Genomic DNA, 19,872 nt, shown 5'->3' with positions numbered 1-19,872 from the left:
TGGTTGTTGGTATCTATGGCAAAAAGAATTATCAGGATGAAAGTTGATATTAGAACTGAAATAAAAGAGTAGACTCATCTATACATTTACTTAACCCTGATTTTCTTGTTCCTTAACAACAGATTGAATTGTGAATTATTAGTAATAAACACATGTTGACAGAGGGTGTTAGAAGGCTAAAAGAAGTTGTTAACCAGTTGTTAGGCTAAAAGAAGTGATGATCAGACATAAAGAAAACATTTCCCCTTAGGTCACATTTCCTAAAATCACCCACTATTACCATTCAACTGTAGTGAACACCTAAGTGTTCTTTCAACCATCCCAAAACACTTCATCAAATTGTTCATTCAGTATCTATCTACCATGTTAAAAATGATGACTTGTTTGGGGCAAAAATTCAAAAAAGACTTGTGAATATGGTTTTAAGAACTTTCACTCAGGTATATCAGAAAAGACCTGCAGGTGTAAGGATTGAGAGAGAGGCAAATAATGTATCAAGGCATTTAGAGGAGAACTTTCTCCCAGCCAAGGATGATCTGGGAAGACTTTGTGAAGGAGTTATCATTTAGAATTATCTTAGAAAGATAAGTAAATTTGGGGTATGCAAATTTGGAGTCTTTGAGAACATCCTAGATCACTAGTTCTCAACCCTACCTACACAATTGAATCACCTGAGAAGTTTTTAATGTCCTGATCCTACCCTAGACTCTGAGTCAGATGTTCTAGTGCTGGAATAGAGCATGGTATTTTTTTAAACTCCATAGTAATTCTAGCACACAGCCAAGGTTGCGAACCACTATCTTACTTAGAGCAAAGGAACAGCATAAACGAACTGAAGGAGGCAGAAAAAGCTAGGATCTAGGAGATCTAAGGCATTTTACAGCATTGCTCCACTGAGCAGTGTATCAATTAGTGTAACAGGGCTGTAGGGGCCAGATTTGGGGAGTGATCACAGTGAGCCTTGAATACCAGGCTGAGGAATTTGATCTTCACAATGGGCATGGGAAGCAATGGGAAAATTTCAGACAAAGGAGTAACAGGATCATGATTCAGAACGTTTAATTGTGGCAATGAATATTATGAATGAATGTTGGAGTAGCATTTTGTCAAATGCTTTTTATGCATCTACTGAGATGATCATATAGTTTTTCTTTCTCAATGTTAAAGCAACCCTGCGCTCTTAAAATAAATCTCATTTGATCATAATGTTAACCCTTTAAATATATTGTTGAATTTGATTGGCTAAAATTTTGATTCAAATGTTTACATCTATGTTTGTGAAGAGTATTGATCTGTAGTTTTCTTCTGTAATGAATGTCTTTGTCTGCTTTGGCATCAGGGTAAAACTTGCCTCATAGAATGAGTTAGGATATAATTCCACTCTCATTTTCTAGCTGAGTTCCTGTAGGATTGATTTTTTCTTAAATATTTTATAGACTTCATCAGCAAAGCATTCTGGGCCTGAAGTTTCTCTGTGGGAAGGTTTTTACCTACAAATTGTATTTCTTTAAAATAGATATCAGGATATTCCAGTTATCTGTATCTTCTTGAGAGAACATGAACAGTTTGTGTCTTTCAAGCAATTTGTCCATTTCATCTAAGTTACCAGATTTATATTCATAAACCTGTTCAAGATATTTCCTTATTATCACTTTAGTATCTATAGAATCTGTAGTGATGTAACATTTCTTGTTGCTGATACTGGTCAGGTGTGTCTCCTTCCTTTTTCCTGATCAATCTTGTCTGAGAGTTATCAGCTTTATTAAACTTCTTAAAGAACCAGTGTTGGGGCGCCTGGGTGGCTCAGTCAGTTGAGCGTCTGACTTCAGCTCAGGTCATGATCTCGCGGTCTGTGAGAACAGTGTCCAATATCTTGGAAAACATCAGTTCATATAATTTCTTCTAGATTCTTAGTTGTTTCAGGTGAGAAGTCAAATACAGTTTCTGTTACTGAAACTCAGCTAGAAACAGAAGCCTCTTCTCAATTTGATTGTTTTCAGTAAAATATGCTGTTTATTTCCTGCTATCACTCATTATCTCTAAGGATGTTTAATATATTCCAGCAGGAGGAAAAAATAGTAGACAAACAAGAAACAAAATGAAGAAATTATTAGAATTTTCACTAGCTATGCATGATCTTTCTTCCTACCTCTAAGACCATATATTAACTTCCAGGTCAGTTCTAGATGCCTCAGGAGTGACCAAACTACATTAAGAAGGCTACCTTCCCACTCATTCTCATTCTCTACACTTCCCTAGGCAGTTGTTCATTCTGTAAATCTAGAATCAGGATGGTAGGAAGCTGTGGGCCAAGATGGGCCTCACCAAGATAATGATAACTACACGAATAGTTTTTGTCCAAAATAGCTTATAATGTTACAAATCTGAGGGCTTTTCTCTTGTAATAGCAATGAGCTGAATCAAACTCCCTGAGTCTTCCTAAGTTTGTCTTCTAAAAACTTATAGGTCTTGGGGCGCCTGGGTGGCTCAGTTGGTTAAGCAGCCGACTTCGGCTCAGGTCATGATCTCATGGTTTGTGGGTTTGAGCCACCATTGGGCTATGTGCTGACAGCTCAGAGTCTGGAGCCTGCTTCTGTTCTGTCTCCCTCTCTCTCTCTCTCTCTGCCCCTCCCCTGCTTGTGCTCTCTCTCTAAAATAAATAAACATTAAAAAAAAATTTAAAAAACCGTATGAGGTCTTAAATACTGTACCCCTTCATCAGACCTCCCACAGCTATAAACATAGGTGCCAATCTGTACAGAGAATTGTTAGGTAGGTGTCTATTGGAAGAACTGACACTCTAAGGTAATTTTGGCAAACTTTAGAGTTGTAGAAACCTTAATGTAGATAAGTAGCATGAAGCTATCAAGAAGAACCTAAGAACTAGATAAATCGGGGCTTAAATAATGGAAAGTGTTGGTTTTTTAAAAAGTTACATACCCATATGTCTCTTCAATCTCTTTACTAATCAGTCTCATGCCAAGACTCCTGAAAGAATGATTGGTACATTTTACACTCTCAGCATATCATGACTTATAAGCAGAGGTCTGAAGTCACTTTTCTACTAAAGAAAAGTGGGAAGGCTTATTGTAAAAAGAAAAAGATAACTAGTAAAGGCTGTGTGATAGCAGTTTAACAGCCCTGCCTCTGTGAATTTCTATGTACTGTGTGAAGTATTTTCCTATAGCTTTGGGCCAAATATCAAAAGGCAGGGAAATGAAGTGATTAGCCCTGACAGGGGTGAAGTTATTTTTTCCTTCAGACAAGCTAATTTATTCTACTTATGTGCATAAAATAAAAATTTAAGATCAATGAATAAACAGTTCACGTAAATAATGGAAGGTTTTTGAAAAGCAACTGTGCATATTCCATTATGTGTATGAAAACAAAAGGATAACAGAACTATTCTAGGTTCTTATCTATTTAAAAGCAAAACTCAAAATAGTGCTCATCTCATCTCCCATGCAAAAAAAAACAAGTCTGAAAAACAAAAAGGCATCTTGTCAAGAAATTAAAGTATCTCACAGAGAATTCAGTAACAGTAGGATGAGGATGACATAGAGGAATTCTAGGCAAAGGAGAGTAAAATTTTATATCAACAATTTAGTAAGAACCATAATGGTAATGCAAAAGAAAAAACAGGTATGTAAATTACTCAAAAGTAAACCTCTGCAAAACAGCCATTCTCATATAATGCAATGGAAGTATCAAATTAGACCGCTATTTTTAAAGCAGTTTGGTAGTGCATATTGAGATTTCATGGATGTTTACATTCTCTGTTCTCACAATTCCTCTTCTAGGAGAGGAAACTCAGAGTGATAGCCTGACATTTTAAGCCATTTTCTCCTCAAAACAGTTGCTAATTTGAAACCAGCAGCTAAGAAGCTGAGAAGTTAATCATATATTGGCAGTCTCATAAGACTAGGTGAATAAATATTGAGATTCAGGGCCTGTCAAGAAGGAGCACCATTGATAAACAACCCAGGCTTTCAGGTGGAACCTCAAAGGGTCACCCAATGGTAAGAATTTACAAGGCATACAAAATGACAAAAGTTGACCAAAAACTAAGGTTAAAAATGAACATTAAAAACAGGCCTAGGTAGGGGCGCCTGGGTTGCTCAGTGGTTGAGCGTCCAACTTCAGCTCAGGTCATGATCTCATGGTCTATGAGTTCAAGCCCCATGTCAGGGTCTGTGCTGACAGCTCAGAGCCTGGAGCCTGCTTCAGATTCTGCATCTCCCTCTCTCTCTGCCCTGCCCCCGCTCATGCTCTGTCTCTCTCCCTCTGTCAAAAATAAAAATAAACATTAAAAAAAAACTTAAAAAAAACAGGCCTAGGTAGTAAAGATATTATGGTTATCTGACAGGGATTTTAAAATAACAATGACTAAATATTCAAGGAATTAAATGACAAAATAAATATTTTATTAGTTTATTCTCTTATGAAATTATCAAAAAGAAATTCTAGAAGTAAAAATTCCAATAAGAGAAATTACTATTTCAGAAACAGTTGGGTTTAACAATATATTTGATGCAACACAAGAGAGAATTATTGCACTAAAGCATTCTCAGAAGAAAATACCCAGGCTGAATTGCAAAGATTTTAGAAGAACAGAAACTAGCACACAATTATAAATAGAGAAAGATTTAAAACAAAATTGAACTACTTGTAACTGAAGTCCCTTAAGGGGAGGAAACACAGAGTAAGACAAAACAGTATTGGTCAAAATCCAACATAGAAGTTTCCCAACCTAATGAAAGACATCAAGCCACAGATGCAGGAAGCACTGCCAGCTCCCAGAAAGATAAAAGGCAGAAAAATAAAAACCCAAATCTCTGATTACATTGTAGAAAAACTTCTAAAACAGAAGACATAAGGAAAATTTTAGAGAAAAAAAGACACTTAAACAAAAGATTGGTAGTGGTTTATCATTAGAAAAACAGAAGACAGAAAACAGAAGACTTTGGCAACATTTCTAGCACACAATTTAAAAATTTATAAGAAGTGTATGTTAGTTTTCTATTGCTGCCATAACAAATCATCACCAATATAGGTACTTAAAATTACATGAATAATACTTTTATTACTGCACAGTTCTTCTTCCAAAAATATGTGTATATATTTAAATGCTATTTTAGAAATACTATTAACTCAATTATAAAATGTAAAACAACCTTATAGAAGTGGAAAAAATAATATGAACAGGGAATTCACAGAACAAAACTGTGTGGCCAATAAATAGCTTACTCAACTTCTCTATAATCAGGGAAAACAAATTTTGTACCCATGATATTGAAAATATTAAGAAATTTGAAAATTTCAAGTGTTAGTAGGGATGTGGGGAATAAGAAGAGTGACTACCAACACTTGCAAAGACAGTGAGTAAAGCATGCAATGGCATGAATTATCACAAGTCTCGTGGTATATTTTAAGACTTCATGGTTACAGTTTAAGCAAAGCTAGGCGGTAGGGGGAAAAAAGAAATTATGTACAGCCTCGTTTCCATGCTATGAAGCTGGTGTTTTGTCTGGAAGTATATGGTAAGATACTGAAGGGTTTATCCTTGAACAAAGATTGCTCTGGAAGCAAAATGGAGACTAGTTAGGAGGGTACAATACTGGAGAAACCAGTTAGGACACTATTACAATATCATACAACGGTGATGAGAGCCTAATGAAGATAGCAGCAATAGGGATGGAGAAAAGGGGGTGTATATAGAAAGATATAGGGATAGAATCAATAGTATTTGGCCACAGATAAGGCAAGGTTAAAAGAGTGCAAAAGTAATGGAAATTCCAGGCATGGCCAACAGAATAAATGATGACATAATTAACTAGAATAAGTTTCCCACTCTTCCCAAATGATGAGTTCAATTTGGGGAATGTTGATTTAGAGGCACCTTCGGGGTCTGTGGTCAATTGTTTCTATGGGTTGAAAGCTCAGCTGGAAAGTCTAATTTATATTTAGCAGTCATCAGTGTATTAATGCTTACTTAAGCCTAATTCATAGAGTATATCACATATATGGAGTGTGATGAGAATAAAAGAGGGTTAAAGACAGAATCCTGGGGATCAATATCTGAGAGATGGGTGAAGAGGAAAAAATCTGAAAAAGAGACTAAAAAGAAAAGAGAGAGAGAGAGGGAGAGAGAGAGACTGAAAAGGAGCAACCAGACTGAAAGAAGGAAAACAGTGGACTTGGGTAAACAAGAAGAGTTCCAAAAAAGAGGCCATATCTGGCAGAGGCAAATACCACCGAGATATTAAGACAAAGACTGAGTTGGTGGGAATGTAAGTTGGTACAGCCACAGTGGAAAACAGTATTAAAGTTCCTCAAAAAATTAATATCATAGGATCCAGCCATTCTGCTTCTGGGTATATACCCCCAAATGAAAGCAATCTGAAGAGATAGATAGATGGCACTCCTATGTTTATTGCAGCATTATTTACAATAGCCAAGATAATAGAACACCTTAAATGTCCATCAATAGATGAATATCTATCTATCTATCTACCTATCAAAATCTTACTCAGCTGTAAGAAAGAATGAAACCATTTGCAACAACATGAATGGACCTAGAGGGTATACTTCTAAATGAAATAAGTCAGACAGAGAAATACAAATATCATATGACTTCACTTATTTGTGCAATCTAAAAAACAAAACAAACAAACAAACCAGAAACAGACTCATAGGTAGTGAAAACAGACTGTTGGTTACTGGAATTGTGAGAGCTTGGGGCCAGGTAAAATAGGTGAAGGGGATTAAGAGATACAAACTTTGAGTTATAAAATAAATCATGCTGATGTAATGTACAGCATAAACAATATAGTCAATAATATTGTAATATTATTGACTTATCATGGGGATAATTTTGTAATGTGTAAAAATATTGAATCACTATGATGTACACCTGAAACTAATAGGATATTGTATGTCAATTATACTTCAATAAATATACTGTAATACATATTTGACAGTTGCTAAGAGAGTGGATCTTAAAATTTTTTCTCACAAGAAACAATGTAACTCTGTATGGTGGTGGATGTTAACTAGACTCATTGTGGCAATCGTTTTCCAGTGTATACAAATATCAAATCAATATGTTGTAAACTTGAAACTAATATAATGTTTTTCAATTATATATCAATAAAAAAATAAGTAACCACTCAATTTATCTCAGTTTACCAACCAAGAGGATATTGGTCATCTTGCTCTAAGGCAGAAGTAGATGGTAGTGGATGGAGGAGTGAATAAGAGGTGAAGAATTATTGACATAGTCTTTCCAAAAGCTTGATTGTGATAGCAGTATGAAGTGGAAGATGGAGGAAGATTGTTTTTTTTAAGGTGGTGGCAGTTTGAGGATACATATACATTTGGGGAAAGGGGGCACTGTGGAAGGAGAGGTTAGTATTAAAGGACAAAAGAAGAATAATGAATGGACTGAGATGCTGAAGCAGTGGGGGGAGGCGGTGAGCAGAGGGTTTCACTGTGGATGGGAGAAAGGCCCCTCTTCCACTGAAACAAGATGGGCTGGAACAGAGAAGAGGTAAAGTGGGTATGGGTGAACCTGCTTCTAAGAGGAAAGCAGGAAAACACACTTCTCTCTAATGGCCCTGTTTTCTTAGTGAGATTATTTGCTGAGAGTAAGGATGGAGATGTGAGGCAGGGTTTTGTACATTGTTGGAGGAATAATGGACCATGCTGGTTTAGCTCATGAAGAACACAACTTGCTAAAACACACACACACACACACACACACACACACACACACACACACACACCTTGCTGCCAGTTACTAAGGGAGTCATTAAGGGCCCACCTGTGGTTGAAGACCAATTTATTCTGTGGCAGTAATTTATACGTGTGTGTGTGTGTGTGTGTGTGTGTGTTTTCTAGCAGTACTCAACCACCAGGCTATATAGACTTTAAACAATTTGAACGTTTGCATCAACCCTCTTTGAGAATGCATTAGTTGAGTGAGACAGAAGAGCTAATGCTAACATTTATTGGGTACTCTTGGACACGGCAATCTCTCTCTAAACATGTCTGTAAAATGGGACTAAATAGTACTTGTCTCACTGGTACTTGTTGGAAGAATTACATGAAATGTTAGTGTTCCTCAGATTGTTTACCATGACCTTCAGTAAGAAATGGGTAGCCTTATTGTGAGGATTAAATGAATATCTGAAAGTTCACAATGCCTTTCCCAAGATATCTGGGGACTTAATGTGTTTCAAAATTCTGAATTTGGGGAATTTGAAGAAAGTAATATGATGACCAGAACACATATTACATAACACCCCATCAGGGCTTAGAAAAGTATCCAAAATCAAACATTAATCTTTCTACAGCCAAACATAATTAATATTCACACAAACCACAAATGAAGACTCTTAATAGCCTCCCAAGAGTTTCAGGTCAGATTATGCCACCGAAAGAATTCAGGTCAGATTTTTCCTCAAATGTATATTTTTGTCAAGTTTTTATTTAAATTCCAACTAATGGACATACAGTGCCGTATTAGTTTCAGGTATAGAATTTAGTGATTCATCACTTACATACAATGCCCAGTGCTCATCACAATATCAAACGTATTTTTTTTAAGCTTTGGGGTTTTTTAGGATTTTTTGGATTTTGGAATTGTGGATATGAAATTGCAGTTATAGATACAATCTTTACAAAGTACCCAGCACATAATAATTATTGGTTGTTATTATTACTGGCATTTCATTTTTAAAATGATGGCTATAACCCACAAATGGGATTTCATGTGACCCACACTCTAAGAAATGCTAACATACAAATGTTTAGCCTGGTCCCTGGTACACACTAGGCTTTCAACATGTTGCAGGGAAAAATTACCATTTTATATTTGTATAATATTTTAAGTTTCAATCATTCTTTTTAAGCATGTAGTTGCTATTCATCTTCACAGTAACTTTATCCGAAATAATCTGAATGGTTTAACTTTCCTCTTCATTTAGATGGTAGTTTCATGTCTCAGTGCTTTTATGATGAACAGAAGGAATGTAAATAATGATAAACACATCTTCCTATGGCATTTATACCTTGACACCTAAAGTGCTTTCTAACTTTTCTTTAATTACTTCATGTGAAAAAATTTTGTTGCATAGATAAACAAGCAGAACCAAGAGATCGAGCCATTTGTCTTAGGTTATAAAATACACTATTTCTACATAGACTGTGTCCAACAGACTATACAGCTATTTGAAAGTTGTACTTTCAAAGCATATTATTCAGTCCTTAAAATGAGCTAAAGACACGTTTCTCTAAAGTCGCCTTATAATCTTTGTGTTTTATTTTTTCAGTGCTCTTGGAGACATTAAAATAGCTGAAGTAAATGTCAAGGGTTTATTCGTGAAGCTCATTAACTCTTCCCTTGACAAAGAACTGGAGATTGGAGGTCATATTCTCCAGCAAAATGTGAATGGACAAACAGTCTCTTTGTACCGCTTCCTTCCAAATATCATAATGCAGGCCAATCGCACAGTAACAGTGAGTGCCAGATATAAATGCTGTGATGCTCTGAACTAGAATTGTACAGGAAAAACTCATCGACCCATCCAGACTGGCTCAGCACCAGTTGTTTCTTCATCATTTGATCTCTACGTAAAATGTGGTTTCTCGTTGTTGTTGGTTATTTGTGCCACTTTGTCCATCCCTGGATGTAAATTAACGCCCATAATTCAATTTCCATTGCTTTCCTCAATTTGGTGTACAATACCTTTTGTTTTTATGATTTCACTATTAAAATGAAATACTTAGGTTCCCAAAACTAAGCAAACATAATCCTTAGAAGCAAAGAGATTGGGGCGCCTGGGTGGCGCAGTCGGTTAAGCGTCCGACTTCAGCCAGGTCACGATCTCGCGGTCCCTGAGTTCGAGCCCCGCGTCGGGCTCTGGGCTGATGGCTCAGAGCCTGGAGCCTGTTTCCGATTCTGTGTCTCCCTCTCTCTCTGCCCCTCCCCCGTTCATGCTCTGTCTCTCTCTGTCCCAAAAATAAATAAACGTTGAAAAAAAAAATTAAAAAAAAAAAAAAAGCAAAGAGATTGTTTGCTTAGAGAACAGGTAATTAGTTGATGCTGGAAGGTTTCCTTTCTTTTTTGTGCTTTCCTTTAAGTCATGTACAGTAGCTTGGTTTACACAGCTGATATTATATATTATACAGTCATATTTTAAAACCTCATTGTTCAAAATGACACATTTCAATGACCCCCTGACATATACAAAACTATGTGAAGCTGCAATGGCATTTGTCATTAACAAACCATTTTTCTTATAGGTATGGGCAGCTGCATCTGAAGCAAAGCATCAGCCACCATCAGATTTTCTTTGGAGAGAACAAAAAATGTTTAAAACAAGCCCAGATTGTACAACAATTCTGTGCAAACCTAATGGTGAAGTCAGTGTCTGATTCTCAACAATAGCTTTTAAAAGAATGCATAGCTCTCCTTAGGTTCCCCTTCTCCTCTTAGCTGACTCAATTATTTTCCATCCTTAAGAGCTCGGATAGAACCATCACCAACTGCAATAACATGTCAGGCAAATCAACAGCATCCTCTTCCCAGGGCCAAAATGCCAAAGAGCTACTTACAAGTTGGCAAAAATAATTTTCATAGCCCATATTTATAAGAAGTTACTTCAAATTTTAGAATCAGGGATGGATTTTATTTATGATATTTAGGCCAAAGAGTGGAATAAGAAAGGAAAGTACTACATAGAGACCTTTTCTATTCATTTATTCATTTCTCAATTATTTGTTGAGATTATTGTCCATTCCAATGGCTGTAATAAGTGCTGAGAATATAACATAGAGTCAGATATGATATCTGCTCTTAAGATATTAATATTCTAATGAAAGAATCTATAGTCTAATTTGTAACAACTATACTTTAAATCAACTTCACCATAAATTAAGTGTATTCGTAATAATTTTAGGTAACTTATTCCCAGTATTTGACAATTTTATATTTTCACTCTACCTTTTCCTTAGCATAATAGTAGCGTTAAGTATATGCCCAAAAACACACTAATAAAGTTGAAAGCTATCTTTGTTTACAACAAAAAAGTTAATCTTTTTGCAAAAACATTATTTTAATTTTTCTTAAAAAATCTTTTTTTCTTACCCCCAGTCTAACTTACTATGTCATATAACTACTAATCCAGGTAATATGTTAATTGGAATCTATCTCTTTGATTGTCTTTCTTGCTACATTATACCTCATTCTTAGATTGTACTCTCTCTTTTGAGTAGACTTGCTAATTTATTAAGAGCCATTTAATGTCTTTCTGTAATAACAGCAGTTGTTAGATAGAGAGACCACTCATTAGCTGTAATTTTGAAGCATTTACTCACTTACCTTTAGATCTTTCAGCGGGCTAAAACTGAATTTTGTAATACTTCTAATGATTCTCATTGATGGGAAAAATAGGTGATATAATCTAAGTTATTTACTCAGCCTTGTAAAAAATCATTGGCAGATTATGATTAAGGCATTTCTGTTTCAGATTTTTCATCATATTTATCCACCCATTTATTTGTTCTGCAAACACATTTGGGGTTTCTACTTTGTGTGCACACTGTTCCCAGACACTGAGTGTTGAACGAGAGACCAGATCTCTGAGCTCCTGGAATGCCTATTTGAGTAAATTGTCCTTACCTGAAATGAAATTAGTCTTTGTACTTACACTGCTCCTTTTACTCTGATTTGAACTACACAACTACTTACAACTGCTTTTTGCACAGTTCTTTATAGTTAATGAAATTTAGTAGCTTAATTGAACCTCACAACACCCTCATATAACAATTCCCTACCACCATCCTCCCCATTTCACATATGAGGACACAGTCCAAGATAATAAGCAACTAATCTGTCTGAGGTTATGCAGTTTGTAAGTTTTAGAATTGGAAACTAAGGCCAGGATGTCTTATTACATCCTCACTGTGTGTTTTATTAATTCACCCATAGTAAGTGAGTGGCATCAAATTGTTTGACTTTGAAATTTTACTGCAATAAGCCTATGACATTTAAAAAAATCTATCCAACTCCATCGGTAATTGACATTAATGAATCATTTTTGTTAGGCTGTCGCCTGGTACACTCCTATTCACTGGAAACAAGTGTGGGAGAAATTAGAGACTGACATTGAATTTGACAGATGCTCAACAGTAAGTCCAACGTGTCAAAGACACATATTTCATTGGCCAACAGCTATATCTACAACTAAAGAAAAACAAGACAAGTCTAATAAGGATACCTCAAAAAATCAGATGGAACAAGTTAGAGTTTTTCTTAAAAGGTAAAAGTTGTTTGCATTTTTTAAAAAAAAAATTTTAACTGAACAAGTAGGAATGACTGGGTGACAAGTAGAGACATGATGAGTAGGTAAATCAATAATGACAAAAAAAATCCTATTTCAAATAGAATGATAAAAACCATAATACTATTTGTGTTTTGTGAAAAACACAGAGAAAGCAGGGTTATAGTCATGGGACAGTAAAGGCTGGTGACTTCCGCTAGGCAATATCGAGACCCCTCCGGCCATTTCACTTCTTAGTGGCAATGCTGTTAGAGGCAAGGCTGGGGAGAGGTGAAGAGATGAAGTTATCACCATGTCTTTAGCAGTGCTTCGGTGGAGGGAATAGTGAATCATCTAGGAATTTCATCTTGGATCAAAAGTTGCCTTGTGGCTTAACGTGAATAATTTGTTACACATGTGTGGGCAAATACTTCTGATGTGATAAAAGCACTGCCCACATGGTCTTAAAACATGGTCTTGAAACATGCTTTCACTTTAATTGAGGTTCATTGATAATGAACTATGATGATCCCTTTTTGGTTCACTTTGGACTTAATTTTTTTTTACAGAGAAAAAGAAAACCCACCAACCCTTTTTCCTAATAGCAGTCCTTGGTGCCACAGTCCCAATGTCCCTGCACATCCCTACTGTCCTCTGATTGAAACTCACAATACCAGCATGGCTGGAAGCAGCTTAGATAGACAGCCTAGGCCTCAGTCAACTGGGTCTGATCCAGCCCAGGTAAGGCAAAGTACTTATTCCACTGGAGAGTTAAGAGATGTGGGTGGGAGGAGGAAGAGAGAGGAGGAAGAAGGAGAGAGAAGGAGGGAAGGAGACCTGGTGAAAGGGGTTAAGTGATAAAATTCACTAAGTACTAAAAACTATTTGGGGCATTTGGGTGGCTCACTCAGCTGAGCATCTGACTCTAGGTTTTAGATCAGGTCATGATCTCATGGTTTGTGGGTTTGAGACCTACATATGGCTCCACAGTGACAGCATGGAGCGAGCCTGGTTGGGATTCTCTCTCGCTCACTCTCTCTCTGCCCATTCCCCACTCACTCTCTCTGTTTCTCTCTCAAAATAAACAAACTTAAACATAAATAAATAAATAAATACATACATACATACATACATACATACATAAATACTATTCATTTCTTCAAGTGTAGATGGCTCCTAAAGCAAGTATCATAAATCATTCACTTACATTTGCTTTAGCACAGTGTCTTCTACTGTTCTCAATATCTATTGAATAATGATTTGCTATAATGATTTGCAAACTTTTAATTAGTAGAGGGATGCTTTTTTAAATGAAATATTGGGCAGACTCAATATATAAAAGAATAATGTGGCCAGAAAGAGTACATGGGATACTTGAAGTTTGGTCAAAAGTACATTTTGTTTTTCATTAGGCAAGAAAAACTAGCCTTACAAAGTTATGCTATGCTTAAAGAAAAATTTATCTTTTCTTTTTTTACATTAAATATAATTTATTGTCAAATTGGTTTCCATACAACACCCAGTGCTCATCCCAACAGGTGCCCTCCTCAATGCCCATCACCCACTTTACCCTCTCCCCCACCCTCCATCAACCCTCAGTTTGTTCTCAGTATTTAAGAGTCTCTTATGGTTTGCCTCCTTCCCTTTCTGTAACTTTTCCCCCCCTCCCCTCCCCGCTGGTCTTCTATTGAGTTTCTCAGGATCCATATATGAGTGAAAGCATGTGGTATCTGTCTTTCTCTACCTGACTTATTTCACATAGCATAATACTCTCCAGTTCCATCCACGTTGCTACAAATGGCCAGATTTCATTCTTTCTCATTGCCAAGTAGTATTCCATTGTATATATAAACCACATCTTCTTTATCCATTCGTCAGTTGATGAACATTTAGGCTCTTTCCATAATTTGGCTATTGTTGAAAGTGCTGCTATAAACATCTTTTCCAAACACATTCTAATATCAATACCAAATTCTTACTCTTTTTCAACACGAAGTTTCTTATTTCAGTCCTCTTAAGTTGGGTTATCAACCCAGGATCTGTGAATGGATTTTGGGAAGTCCCTGAACTGCTACATCTGGTACACAAATGTGTGCCTATATGACGGTTTCTGGAGAAAGAGTCCATGGAGTTCATCAGGTGCCCCCAAATGTTTACAAGAATCTAATTAGAATGCAATTCCCGATCCTAAGCTGTGAAAGTCAGCTTCATACAGGTGCTATATGCTGCTCAAGCTATAATGATTTGCAAACTTTTAATTAGTAGAGGGATGCTTTTTTAAATGAAACATTAGGCAGACTCAATATATAAAATGTTACAAAGAAACCTGTCCAAATTGAAGAAAAGATAGCAATTCCCACTGCCCACTATACCCTTCTTCCCTCCCATCTTCCCTGGCTTCTTCTCTCCTTCCCTGTGATCTTTGAGGTACCTTTCTGGAATCATAGAATTCTATACCATAGTATGAAAACCATTGTGTGAGTATACTAACACATAATTGGAAGTAGTTCCCCCAAAATAGTTACTTTTAGAAGTGGAATGATAAAAATTATGTAAATTCCTGAATATATTCAATTTCATAAAATTAATACCCTATATCTTTGTGCTTGACTTTCTTCATCCATCAAGTAAGAGATTTGGAAATTTAAAGAGCTCTTTAGCAATAATTTATACATATAATTTTTATGTATAATACACACAGACACACACTTTTGGTGCATTACAACTTAGATTTGAGATTCATAAGAAGAACACGAATTATGTTTTTCTCCAAATAATGATAGTAGACACTATTTTACCCATTCTGGACAACTTGTTTCTCAAAGAAATTTGGCTTCAAATTTTCTTTCTTTAATCTTTTTATTCAACTATAATTAACATAAATTTTATTGTATTTCAAGTGTACAATATTATTACTTAAATCTCTGTGCATCACTCAGTGCCCATCACAATTACTGTACTCATAATCCCCTTCACATATTTCATCCATCCCCCACCCACCTCCTCTCTGGCGACCACCAGTTTGTTCTGTATATTTAAGAGTATGTTCATGAACAGACGTTACTCCAAAAAAGACATACATACAGATGGCCAACGTGAAAAGATACTCCATATCATCCATCATCAGGGTTATGCAAATCAAAACCACAATGAGATATCACCTCACACTTGGCAGAAGGACTAAACTTAAAAACTCAAGAAACAAGTGTTTTGAAGATGTGGAGAAAAAGGAACAAAACAAATGGACAAGGAGAAAAAACAGGCAAACCAAAACATAGGCTCTTAACTATAGAAAACAAACAGATGGTTACCAGAGGAAAGGTGGGCAGGGAGATGGGTGAAATAGGTGAAGGGGATTAAGAATACTCTTACCTTGATGAGCACTGAGTAATATATTGAACTGAAATTAATTAACACTGTATGTTAACTACACTGGCATTCTAATAATTTTTTAAAAAAGAATATTTTAAAAGATCTATAAGAATTTAGATCTAAAAGATCTAAAAAGATCTAAATCTTCTTTTAAAAGAATCTTTTTGTCTCTTTTATTCCTTGTTCACATGTTTTGTTTCTTAAATTCCACATCTGAGTGAAATAATATGGTATTTGTCTTTCAGACTGACTTATTTCACTTAACATCATACCCTATAGATCCATCCATGTTGTTGCTCCAAATGGCCAGATTTTTATTCATTTTTAAGGCTGAGTCATATTCCATTGTATATATATACCATTTCTTCTTTATTCATTCACCTATACATGGACCCTTGGGTTGCTTCTAAATCTTGGCTATTGTAAATAATGCTACAATAAACATAAGGGCGCATATCTTTTTGAATTAGTGTTTTTTTTCTCTTTGGGTAAATATCCAGTAGTATTTTCACTATGGTGATCATATGGTAATTCTATTTTCAATTTTTTGAGGAATTCTATACTATTTTTCACAGTGGCTGCACCAATTTGCATTCCTTCCAACAGTGCACAAGGGTTCCTTTTTCTTCACATCCTCACCAATGCTTGTTATTTCTTGTCTTTTTTTATTTTAGCCATTCTAACAGGTGTGAGGTGATATTTCATTGTGGTTTTCATTTGCATTTCCCTGATAATTCGTGATGTTGAGTATCTTTTCATGTATCTGTTGGCTATCTGTATATCTTCTTTGGAGAAATGTATATTCATGTCCTCTCTCCATTTTTCAGTTGGGTTATTTGTTTCTTTGGTATTCAATTGTATAAGTTATTTTTTTCAAGTTTTTATTTAAATTCCAGATAGTTCACATTCAGTGTAAGATTAGTTTTGGGTGTAGAATTTAGTGATTCATCACTTACTTACAAAACCCAGTGCTCATTCCAAGTGCCCTCCTTAATAACCATCACCCATTTAACCCATTCCCCCACCCATTTCCCCTCATTTGTTCTCTAAAGTTGAGTCTGTTTTCCAGTTCGCATCTCTTTATTTTCCCCTATGTTCATCTGTTTTGTTTCTTAAATTCCACATAAGAATGAAATCATATGGTATTTGTCTTTCTCGGACTATTTCACTTAGCATAATACACTGTAGCTCCATCCACCACGTTTCAAAAGGCAAGATTTTATTATTTTTATGGCTAATATTCCTGTGTGTGTGTGTGTGTGTGTGTGTGTGTGTGTGTGTGGCACATCTTCTTTATCCATTTATCAGTTGATGGACACTGGGGCTCTTTCCATAATTTAGCTATTGTTGATAAAGCTGCTGTAAACATTGGGGTGCATGTGTCCCTTCGAATCAATATTTTTGTATCCTTTGGGTAAATGCTTAATAGTACAATTGCTGGATCATAGAGTAGTTCTATTTTTAACTTTGTGAGGAACCTCCATACTGTTCTTCAGAGTGACTGCACCAGTTTGCATTCCTACCAACAGTGAAAGAGGATTCCCCTTTCTCCTCATCCTCACCACAGCTTTGTTTCCTGTGTTGTTAATTTTAGCCATTCTGACAGGTGTGAGGTGAAGTCTTATTGGAGTTTTGATTTGTATTTCCCTGATGATGAGTAATGTTAAGCATCTTTTCATGTGTCTGCTAGCCACCTGTGTGTCTTTTTTGGAAAATGTCTATTCATGTCTTCTGCCAATTTTTAACTGGATTATTTGGTTTTGGGATGTTGAGTTTTATAAGTTCTTTATATATTTTGGATACTAACCCTTTATCAGATAAGTTAGATGTTAAAGTCCCCTAATATTATTATATTACTATTAATTACTTTCTTTATGCGTATGTTATTAGCTGCTTTATGTGTTTGGCTGCTCTCATGCTGGGTGCATAAATATTTACGATTATTATGTCTTCTTGTTAAATTGTTCCCTTTATGATTATATAGTGTCTTTCTTTGTCTTCTGTTGTAGTGTTTGTTTTAAAGGCTATTTTGTCTGATGTGTATTGCTACCCCAGCTTTCTTTTCACCTCCGTTTGCATGATAAGTGCTTTTCAATCCCTTCACTTAAAAAACATTTTTAAACGTTTATTTATTTTTGAGAGACAGAGATAGAGCACAAGCAGGGGAGGGGCAGTGAGAGAGGAAGACACAGAATCAGAGGCAGGCTCCCAGCTCTGAACCACCAGCACAAAGACCGATGTGGGGCTCAAACCCACGAACTGTGAGATCATGACCTGAGCCAAAGTTGGATGCTTAACCAACTGAGCCACACACGTGCCCCTCAATCTCTTCACTTTTAATCTGCATGTGTCTTTAGGTCTGAAATGAGTCTCTTATAGGCAGCATATAGATGGGTATTGCTTTTTTATCCATTCCATCACCCTATGTCTTTTGACATTCAAAATAATTAGTGATAGGTATGTGTATTTATTGCCATTATGTTACTTGTTTTATGGTTGTTTTGTAGTTCTCTGTTACTTTCTTCTCTTGCTCTCTTCTTTCACAGTTTGCGGGCTTTTTTTAAAGTTTATGTATTTATTTTGAGAGAGAGAGAGAGCACACATGAGTTGTGGAGGGGCAGAGAGAGAAGGAGAGAGAGAATCCTAAACTTTCAGCACAGAGCCTGATGTGGGGCTTGAACCCATGAACCATGAGACCATGATCTGAGCTGAAAACAAGAATCGGATACTTAACTGACTGAGCCACCCAGGTGCCCCTGCTGGCTTTTTTAGTGATACACTTGGATCCCTTTCTCCTTATTTTTTGCATATCTATGAATGATTTTTGATTTGTTATCACTATTAGGCTTATATATACCATCTTATGCATATATAGCAGTCTATATTAAGGTAACAGTCACTAAAGTCTCAACCCATTCTTTACTCCTCCTTCTCCCACATTTTAGGCATATGGTATTATATTTTACATCCTTTTATTTTGTTAATATCTTACCTGATTTTTATAGATACACTTAATTTTACTGCTTTTGTGCTTTCTACTTTTCTTACTCCTACTTATGGTCTTTCCTTTCCACTCAAACGTCCCCTTTAACATTTCTCATTGGCCTGGTTTAGTGGTCATGTATTCCTTTAACTGTTGTTTGTATGGGAAACTCTTTAAGTATTTTTCTGTTATGTTAAGATGATAGCCTTCCTGGATAGAATATTCTTGGCTGTGGGTTTTTTTCATTCAGCACTTTGAACCTATCATGCCACTCCTTTCTAGCCTGCAAGGTCTCTGCTGAAAAGTCCACTGTTAGCCTTAAGGGCTTGTATGTAACTGTTTTCTTTTCTTTTTGGGCTTTTAACATTCTCTCTGTCTCACTACTTTTTGTCATTTTAATTACTATATGTCTTGGTGTGGACCTTCTTGGTTTGATTTTATTGGGGGCTCTCTGTTCCTCCTGGATCTGGATTTGTTTTCTTCCCCAAATTCAAGAAGTTTTCAGCTATTATTTTTCAAATTTTCTGCATTCATTCTCTTTTTTTTTGGATCCCTATAATGCAAATATTACTTTTGATGGTGTCACTGAGTTCCCTATGTCTATTTTCATTTTTTATTATTAGTTTTCTCTCCTGTTCAGCTTGATTGCTTTCCATTACTCTGTTTCCTAGGTCACTGATTCATTCTTCAGCTTCCTCTAGTCTATTGCTTATTCCATCTAGTGTAATTTTAACTTTGGTTATTGAGTTTTTCATCTCTGATTGGTTCTTTTTTGTTTTCTCTTTCTTTGTTGAGGGTCTTACTGATGTTTTCTACTCTTTTCTTCAGTCCAGTGAGTATCTTTGTGACCATTACTTTAATTATCTAGCAGGCATATTACTTATCTCTGTTTTATTTAGCTCCCATGCTCTGAATTTGTCCTGTTCTTTCATTTGGGACCTATTCCTCTGTCCCCTCAGTTTGTCTAACTCTCTGTGTATGTTTCTATATGTTAAGAAGATCAGGTATGCCTCCTGCTCTTGAAAGTAGTGGCCTTATGAAGAAGATGTCCTTTGAAGACCTGCAGTGCAGTGTTCCCTGTTACCAGAACCTGGCACTTCAGGAGTGCCTGCTAGGTTGTGTGTGCCCTACTATTGTGGCTGACTCACATTTGCCTTCATTCCAGTTATTTGCAATGACTCTCTGCTGTTTGTG

General features: G+C 36.0%; 1 protein-coding gene across 19 annotated transcripts in view; it reads left to right on the top strand.

Moving 5' to 3' along the window:
* Positions 1-19,872, top strand: part of LMNTD1 (lamin tail domain containing 1) — a 523,246-nt gene that overhangs the window by 418,180 nt on the left and 85,194 nt on the right. For all 19 annotated transcript variants that reach the window (XR_006709236.1, XR_006709238.1, XR_006709237.1 and 16 more), the window contains 4 exons: positions 9,333-9,519; positions 10,306-10,425; positions 12,109-12,323; positions 12,893-13,064. Coding sequence is in view for 15 of the 19 variants with exons in the window: in XM_045465471.1 (XP_045321427.1) it covers positions 9,333-9,519; positions 10,306-10,425; positions 12,109-12,323; positions 12,893-13,064 (694 nt within the window). In the remaining 4 variants the exon portion in view is untranslated. The remainder of the gene's footprint in view (positions 1-9,332; positions 9,520-10,305; positions 10,426-12,108; positions 12,324-12,892; positions 13,065-19,872) is intronic.

Source organism: Leopardus geoffroyi, chromosome B4 (assembly GCF_018350155.1).
Source record: "Leopardus geoffroyi isolate Oge1 chromosome B4, O.geoffroyi_Oge1_pat1.0, whole genome shotgun sequence".
NCBI classification, from domain to species: domain Eukaryota; kingdom Metazoa; phylum Chordata; class Mammalia; order Carnivora; family Felidae; genus Leopardus; species Leopardus geoffroyi.
Note: the sequence above shows the minus strand (reverse complement) of the source record. Positions and strands in the feature narration are given on the sequence as shown.